The sequence below is a fragment of the Amia ocellicauda genome, chromosome 20 (genome assembly GCF_036373705.1).
Source record: "Amia ocellicauda isolate fAmiCal2 chromosome 20, fAmiCal2.hap1, whole genome shotgun sequence".
Lineage (NCBI taxonomy): Eukaryota > Metazoa > Chordata > Actinopteri > Amiiformes > Amiidae > Amia > Amia ocellicauda.
In genome coordinates, this window is record NC_089869.1 from 6,843,330 (window position 1) to 6,852,695 (window position 9,366).

General features: G+C 37.2%; 1 protein-coding gene across 1 annotated transcript; it reads left to right on the forward strand.

Annotated features, from left to right (window-relative positions):
* The first annotated feature begins 4,333 nt into the window (after positions 1-4,333).
* Positions 4,334-7,120, forward strand: adra2a (adrenoceptor alpha 2A). Its single transcript, XM_066693364.1, has one exon. It carries the CDS (start codon positions 5,498-5,500, stop codon positions 6,719-6,721), a length of 1,224 nt encoding a protein of 407 aa, XP_066549461.1. The 5' UTR covers positions 4,334-5,497; the 3' UTR covers positions 6,722-7,120.
* The last annotated feature ends 2,246 nt before the right edge of the window (positions 7,121-9,366 follow it).

A 9,366-nucleotide genomic window follows, 5' to 3' on the forward strand; every position in this document is an offset into this window, starting at 1 on the left:
GCTATAATTAATATAGCATACTGCAGAATTATACTTCAAAATGCTATAGGGTACTACAAAATATAGTCAAAAGTACAAAATACTATACAATGGCATACAATATTACAGAATATTGAATGATACTACAGAATATTACAGAATACCATCTATATAGAATTACAGACTTATATTCTGCACAATTCCACAGCATACTATATACCCATCCATCCATATTCAATATTCTACATAGCATTCAAAATATAAGGTATTTTTAGTATTCCAAAGCATTCAACATTATTTAATATATTAATCAATAGTCTGTTGTATTTTATAGAATGTGCTATGTATATTAATTGTATAGTATTCTTATTTATATTTGTATTCTGAACCACATCATAGTATTTTATAGTATGCTGTAGTATACTACTGCATTTCACAGTATTTTCAAATATTGTAATTCATTCTACAGTATTGCCTAGTGTTCTAAAGCATATCATAGCATTCTTTAGAATTTCATATTATTCAGTAGAAATGTATATCATGAATAGTGTAGTACATTATTATAAATACATATTTATGTTGTCATATTCTACAGTATTATATAACGTATGTGTTGTATCATATTATGTAGAATTGTTTAGTATTCTATATAATAAAATAGTGTTGTAATATTATAAGGTGCACAGCCTTGGAATGGGTCCAGGGAGGAAACAGCGCAGGCTTAGTAGCTTGCCAAGGGGTCTGTTGATGAAGATATAGCAGGTGTGGTTGGGCAATTTTATTATTACTCAATTTCTTAGCAGACACCTTCATCCAGGGTGACTTCCAATTGTATTATTATTATTATTATTATTATTATTATTATTATTATTATTATTATTGTTACTACTACTACATTTCTTAGCCAGGAGACTTACATTTGTTACAAAATATTACATTATTTGTACATACAATCACCCATGTATACAGCTGGGTTTAACTGGAGCAATCTAGGTACAGTTCTTTGCTCAAGGGTACAACAGCAGTGTCCCCCACCTGGGACTGAAGCCACGGCCCTCCACTCAGACCTGACCACTACTCCACATGGCTGCCTACACCTTACCTAAAGCTTTATAAAATATAAAACTAAATAACACAAAAATGTAGACACCATACTGCAGGGACAGTAATAGTGTTAGGCCCAAATACAGAGAACTGCATAATATATGAATACTACAGAAAACTACAGAATACCTTCACAGGTATAGTCAATATACTTCTCTCTAACATCACCACAGAAGCAAAAGGGAAAGCCTACAAATTGATCGTTTCTCAACAAAGATCACTAATGTCAGTTTCCAAATTCACAAATCCTCCCAACTGTTTTACAAATGTTTACAAGGTATTCATATTGGGGAGACAAAGGCATACAGATTGAATTACCAATTTACTCTAACAGTAGTTACAAATAAATAACGGGAGAAGAATTGGTATTTACCTTGTAAACTTGGATGATTACCAATGGTGCCGTGCATTAAAGTCATGGCTCTTTCTGCAGTGTAATCTAAACTGCTAACTCATTTTATACCACGTTATTTTTCAGTATTGTATCATCAGTAGCACGACACTGTAACAAAGTATGTTATGGTATATGTACAGATGCAGTATAATTTGTAAGTCTTGTATACATACATTTAATTCAGTGGTCAATGCAATGGGCTATAAACTGCAAAATCATTCTTAAAAACCTCTGTTCTGTAGATAGAGATTCTTAGAGCAAAGAATCACTGCATTGGCATATCACCAGCAATAAGCCAGACAAAGTAAAGAGCTATTTGAAGGACAGGCAGAAAAGCATTTAGTGTCAGGGAGCTCAGGAAACTGGAGGAGGATACAAGATTCCCAAGCATTTAAGTCTTCCAATACTTGTGTTTATATTCGGTAGTAGGAGACTCGTTATACTGTCACAGCAATCAGTGAATCGGGAACAAAGCAGGTTCTTTCACCAAAAACAAACACAATAATTGTGGGAAAGGTTGAGAACCCCCAAGACTGACTGCCAAAGATATGCAAAGTGCAAGTGGGACTGAAGTTTCCAATTCAGTCATAAGGCAAGTATTGCACCAAGACAATCTCACTGGGAAGAGGACAAGGAAAGGCTTAGTAAAATTATATAAGAACAATGATTTGAAATAGGTTTTAGTTAAAGGACTCTGAACTAGATTTTAATAATACTTTCCTATGCATACCAATATTTTATTAGCAATTTTGGAGTAAAAAACAATGCTGAAACAACCAAAAGAAGAAAGTCTTTTTTGCAACAATAATAATTTTAAAGATATTTGTTTTTACAAACTATAAATGTCCTTAATTAATGTAAGTAGTATAATGACAAATTAGCAGTTAATTGTCATATTGTCCTACAACATATTTTCAGCTGATTATCGTATTAATTGTGAAACATTATAGTTTAAGGGAACTGGAAATATATATTTAAAATAATAATAATAATAATAATAATAATAATAATAATAATAATAATAATAATAATAAAACTTTACTGCAGCATGTAATTCATAAAGCAAGGTATACATTATATAAGCACTATGTCAAAGTGAGAAACATGTAACCATATGATTTACACACCACTATGATTTTCTACCGTTATTGTTTTTTTCCAGCGCCTTTTGGAAAGCGTGAATTCATATCTTAATTCATGTCTTATATATGTGATCAGCATCATTCGTTACAAAGGAACTCACAATGAATAAAGATCACATCTAAAGATACTGAAGATCTGCTTAGATAGTATAACAGTCTATGTGGTGTAAGTACGTTGGTCTTTGATTACAAAAATAAATAAATCACCATGTATGTGACGTTTTCTTTGAACACAGTTTATTTAGCAATCACTGCAGTATCAAAAAACGAGGCTAATTTCATTCCACATATTTACTTGGTCACTAAGACATTTCACACAAGTCGCATGTCTATCAAGTCTCACAGTGTGTTCAATTCTGAAGCCCAGGCGCGATTCTTCTGACACCAGTGTTTCTGCAGCAGCTGGATGAGATGTGTAAATAACTGGGGTTTGTATGCACACCTAAATTGTTTGCAACCAGTTCATCATTTTTAAGTATTCCTAGATCCCTCACACAGCCATTGGCTTAGACAAAAAATAATAAATAAATAAATAAATAAATAAATAAATAAATAAATAACAGTAAGGCATGTTATTTTATATGATTTAAAATTAGCAACGCCAAAGTGAAAAACAACATTGAGACTTGGTCATCTAGCTTGACATACACAACTGATTTCCCTCAGCATGCACGAAAGAAAGAACAGTTCAGTCATGTTCCCGAAACGCTGGGCTGTTTTATGATCGGCCAGCTGGTGTCGCTGCATCCTCGCACTCTCTGTCCACGGTGCTGAAACAGCTCAGCCTCGCACGCCCGTCAGCAGCTGTAGCGACACTACGGTTTTAATAAGCCACTGTGTACTTGTGTTTTCTATTAGTAACCCATTGACATTTCACATGTCAGCTTGGGGCATGATTACAATAAACAGGGCATAGAAATACATTTAATCAACCCTATCCTATTTTCATGTTTTATTATTTTTTTTACCGGAGAGGAACAGGATGTTCATGTAACATCAAGGACAGTAGATTAAAGCTAGTGGTTGCAATGTCTCAATTTCTCAATTTTTCCAAACCATTTCCATTCTCTTCTGGCTTGGGTAAAACATACCCCGATTTCCCAAATACTTACCTAAGTAGATATACACACAGCTAAAGTCAAAAGTTAACATAACACCACGGTGTCAGACTATCAACTCCATAAGTCACTAGAGTGGCACTTACAAGTTTACACACCACGTCTTTACTCAGTTCAAACTGGAGACCTTACAGCTGGCTCTATAGGTTGACTCAGAAAATATACTTTAAAGTTAATTGAACAACTAAGCTAAATGAGTCGCCGAATAGCAATTACAACTACAACTATAAGCTACATACACACAATGCAAATAAACACATATAATTACCACATATTAAAAAGAGAATGGAATTTCAGAATGGGTTCTCTGCCATAAGCGCTGTTGAAAGACCATGCAAAAAGCTAAAAGCACTGTTCCCAGCTGCCTTTCTTCAACTCTTAAGACAATATTGATGTATCCCCCTCCCGCTGTAAGTTACATTTACCCGATCTGTGAGCAATGCTGATACTTAAGTACACATTCTCTATAGTTGTACAGTTAAATGCTATTGTTCTCCATAACTGCAGTAGCTTTTGATAATAAATACAGTTGTCTTGACGCCCTGTGCAAACGGCTGTTCTATTGCGAGTTACTGTGCCAGCTATAATCTATGGATCTGTCTGTATTACTTACTATCCCAATGTTATTAGAAGTCGGAGAACAAGTCAAGTAAGATCTTTGAAGTGTGTGTTTTATTCGCAGTCGATCTATTTTATTCTCCTGGCTGAACTATTGAACGCGACGACGTTTTTATTCGGTAAAGCCAACACTTGCAGTGCCAATGTTTACGCACACACGTACGCGGCAGGGCAGACACACAGACCAGACAAACTGCGCGCACAGTGGTTTAATAGCGTCTCCAACCGACAGCACAGCTGCAGGAATACACCGGAAAAGGGATGTGCATAAATGGTCATTGAAATCCGCAGAAAATCAAGTTACACATGGATGTATCCCTTGCAGAGTCCAGAGAGTCTCCAGTCTCTTCCCCTGCTCGTCTGGAGAGCTGGCTTGCTTTTACACGTGGTGGTTGACGCTGGGAGCATTGGAGGCTGGTGCTATAAAAGACCCGACAGCTACTAGGCACCGGGTAGAGAAACCTGCTGCTCCACAAGCCGACAGGATTACTGCGCTGCTATGTGTATGGGTGAAGCACATCCTGATCAACCTGGGATAATAACGCAGATAAGACGTAAACAGTATAATGCCACTTCTACATGATTTCTGAATATTTTTTTCTGACCACCACTTGAAGACCCGCGGGGGATCGCGTTCTGCACAATCCCCCTCGCCATGCCAGACGCGCGTAAGTTACCTTCGCGCAATTATGCGTAAAGGTGATCCGCGGACTTTTATTTATGACACAGACATCATCATCACCCAAGGTAAGAAGATTGGGTTTCTTACTACCAGTGGGTTTCGGACTTTTGTTTATTGCCCGATTGTAATTTCACTAGTACAAGAAAAATGAAGAAAAAGTTGGCCGAAACAGTCGTCAGCGCACTGTTTTTACGCAAACTCTGAACTTTGAACAGCGTCGCTTTTGTTTTTAATTTGTCATGCCTTCTCAAAATGAAGATCTAACTTTGTGACCCCCTTCCTGCTGCAACAAACCAATCGGCAAACAACACTGGAAGTCATTTGAAAGACTGAAACTGAACTGAAAAGCAACGATGGAAGTTATTCAAGGGGAAGTCTAATTGACACTATTTAAACACCCCTTTCAGAAAATCAATCGATCAACTTACACAATCCTATACAGGAAATCAGATTGTTTCCAATGGGTTGCCAAAACGCAACAAACGAAACTTCCCTGGGGGGTCCACCCTACACAGTTCAGATCACAGTATCCATTACGATACTTGTAGGGATCCTGATTCTTTTAACAGTATTTGGCAACGTCCTTGTTGTCATCGCAGTGTTTACAAGCCGGGCCCTGAAAGCCCCACAGAACTTATTTTTAGTCTCCTTGGCATCTGCAGACATCCTGGTGGCCACTCTGGTGATGCCCTTCTCACTAGCCAATGAACTCATGGGCTACTGGTACTTTGGCAAAGTCTGGTGCGAAATCTACCTGGCCTTGGATGTTTTGTTTTGCACCTCTTCGATCGTGCATCTTTGCGCCATCAGCCTGGACAGGTACTGGTCCATCACCAAAGCCATCGAGTACAACCTTAAGAGAACTCCCCGGAGGATCAAATGCATCATCTTCATCGTGTGGGTCATCTCGGCGGTCATATCCTTCCCCCCTTTGATTTCTATTAAGAAGGAGGGCGGCAAGGAAGAGAGTCCGACGTGCAAGATCAACGAGCAGAAGTGGTACATCATCTCGTCTTGCATCGGCTCCTTCTTTGCCCCTTGCATCATCATGATCCTGGTCTACGTCCGAATTTACCAGATCGCCAAGAATAGGACGCGGATCCCTCCGGGTAAACGGTCCAAAGACGAGGCGGACAAGAAGCAGAATGGCTTTGTGGACAAGGATTGCCCCGAGAAGTTAAACGGGGACCAAGGACACCATGATGAAGACGAGGACGGGCCTGGAGAGGCTGAACTCAATGGGATGGACTTGGATGAGTCTTCCTCTTCTGATCAGAACGTGAACAACCCCTGCTCCATTAAGAAAAAGAACAAGAATCGTGGGAAAGGAAAGACCAAACTGAGCCAGATCAAACCCGGAGATAGCATCCCCAAAAAGGAAGACGATCAAAGCACCAAGGGCTCCAGGTGGAAAGGACGGCAGAACAGAGAAAAGAGGTTCACTTTCGTTCTGGCTGTAGTAATAGGGGTTTTTGTCATCTGCTGGTTTCCGTTTTTCTTCACATACACACTGACCGCCATATGCGGCTCCTGCTGCGTCCCGGAGACGTTGTTCAAATTCTTCTTTTGGTTTGGGTATTGCAATAGCTCCCTGAATCCAGTTATATACACAATATTCAACCACGACTTTAGGAGGTCTTTTAAAAAGATCCTCTGGAAAGGAGAAATTAAAAGGACTGTGTAAATGATATATGAAAGGACTTCTAATCTGAAAGCTCTCCAAATGAAACCGTTTGTAATTGTTCACGTCTGTAACTACAAGGAACCCATATTTAAATGTAAAAAATGCTATTTTTTTCTTGTAAAAAGCCAAGCATTTTTCAACAACAGGAATATTATTTTGGAATCTGGCTATATTGCTACATGTACAGTAAGTATTGCAATGTCGAGTATTTGAAATAGATGTCTATATTGGGTAAATTCAAAGCCATCATAAGTGTTTTTGTGTGAAAACAGATTGATCAAGCACATTAAAATGTTTGCCCCACTGTCAATCTCCTCTCGTGTTCTGGACACAATCATGCAAGTGTACGCCTTCTATCATTTTATATTTTTCTATCAATAAAAAGCAGTATGTATTTAATCAACAACTTTTTTTTTTTTAGATCATTCAAATTGGGAGCATCCCATTATGTATGCCACAATAATAATAATAATAATAATAATAATAATAATAATAATAATAATGTTGTTTATATAAGTCTGTAGAGTGTAACATGGAAGAATCGGTGAAGATGGTGATTTTTGGGGCGTCACCTGTCAGATGTACTCGAAAAGCACAAATAGGGATCATCTTGTTATTTTACTAAATATCCTTGATTTTTATTCAGGAAAATAAGAGAGACACATTGATAGCCGAAAACAGTCTAATTGCAATTACCTGTATTTATCTACTACAGTGAAAGAAAACAACATAAATCAAAGAACATAACACATGAGTGAGGAAATGGGTAATGCATTTCCCAGTTGATGCACCCTGCTGCCTTTTCAACGTTGCATGGTTGTAACACGACAAAAACACCTCTTGGTTAATGAATAATAATTACAATGTATCTTCAAAGTAACGTGTGCCTGTAAGCATGCCCAACTAAGTCAACACAGAATAGGGTTACCCTGCTTTACCTCTCCGAAGAAAACAACAAACAACAAACAAACTAATAAAGCTAATTTACATGACAAATGGAGGCGACATAAGAGTAACCAAAATAAATAAATAAACGTTTAGGAAAGAAACATCAAGCTCTTGGCTGTTATGAGACATAAATAACGAGTTTGCTCAGGATATGATTGAATTATATGTACTCTTTATCAGGAGGACCAGGAAGGACGTAATGAGATGATCATTACACACTATAAATTTCTCGAGCTGCCAATAAAATGTTTTAAGTGATGAATTCTGAAATGTCTGTATTTTAACAAAATCAAGGCAGTAGAGGATGAAATAGCATATTGTGACCTAACAGAATCAAATTCAATGTCTGTGCTAAAGGAATCATAACAGAAACATTTGTGTATTGTACAGGTTTCAGCATAATGCAATCCAGGCCCTTTTTGTTGTTTTTTTGTTTCCTATCCATCAGGAATTCAAGTGTACTTCATCTGCATCATGAAGCACAGTTGTGCACCCTGTCAGTGTGGAAACTGGATGTGCAGTCTCACATTGAAATCAAATGGCCTTTTATTCCTTCTTTTAAATCTATTTGTCCAAAGAGCTTTTTTAACCCTTTAGCTCACAGATGGAAGCCAACGTCAAAACCACAGATCCCAGGTGCTGACAATTTACTGAGAAAAAGATGTGAAAAAAAGTGACATTCCAGAACTAGTACAGCCACAAGTTGTCATCCATACCAATTGATTAAGTTGTTAAGGAAAACAAACCAGTTGCCTGTATATTGAGAAGCCCTGATTCAGCAGGAGGGAATGCCCACACAAGAAGGAATGCTGGGTCATTAAGAATGACATCTGTTTCCAAATAAGTGGTTTCAGAGACTAGACATGTATAATCTACTTTTAAAATTCACATGCAGCCAAATAAAAAAAAAGATTAGAAAGATATATGTTACATACATAATCTGGATTCAAGTATGTCTTATACATTTGAGCAATATCAACAGCAGTAATTTCCTCATAGTGGGTGGAATTTCACAATGTCCAGAATGCAGGCAATTCCAATTTTATCTGTGTGTGCATAGATTAACAAAAGGCTAACACATGCTTTTTTTGTTTTTGTTTTTTGGGGACATTTGATTTTTTGAGATTAGGAGTGGAACATTTCAAAAATAATATTGAGAGGCAGACAATGTTCATGAACAGCTACAAATACTGATGTTTATAATTAGGCCTTATCTGTTTTGCAGACTGCAATGTGCAATTAATTCAACAGGCTTCCAAAAAACTATTAAAATAATTGTAATTTTCTTGAAATGGCGGCTTCCAATGATTCATACAGGTAATGTTTAATGTTGAATTAAGGGGAACTAAAAAGACTAAGAAAAGGGAAGCAAACCTTATCACCACAAAGCACAGACAATAAAGCTAAAGAATGACTAATAATGATGGAAAAAGGAGTTGCATTGAACAGACAAGCAAAAAGAAAAAAAAAACACTGTACAATGTTCAAACAAATGTCTTGCATGAATAACTTCCCATCCCTTTGTGAGCTGGTCAATTTTCTATGGCTCCCAGATTCACAGTTCATATTTTAAATTGTTGTTATCCTCCACCTCCTGTGAGATATTTCAACAATATTGTAAATATCCACTGCTACTGCAGTACCTGTACTACATTCAATCATTTTGTCCTGCAGTGAAGCATTACACTTGGTTTTTT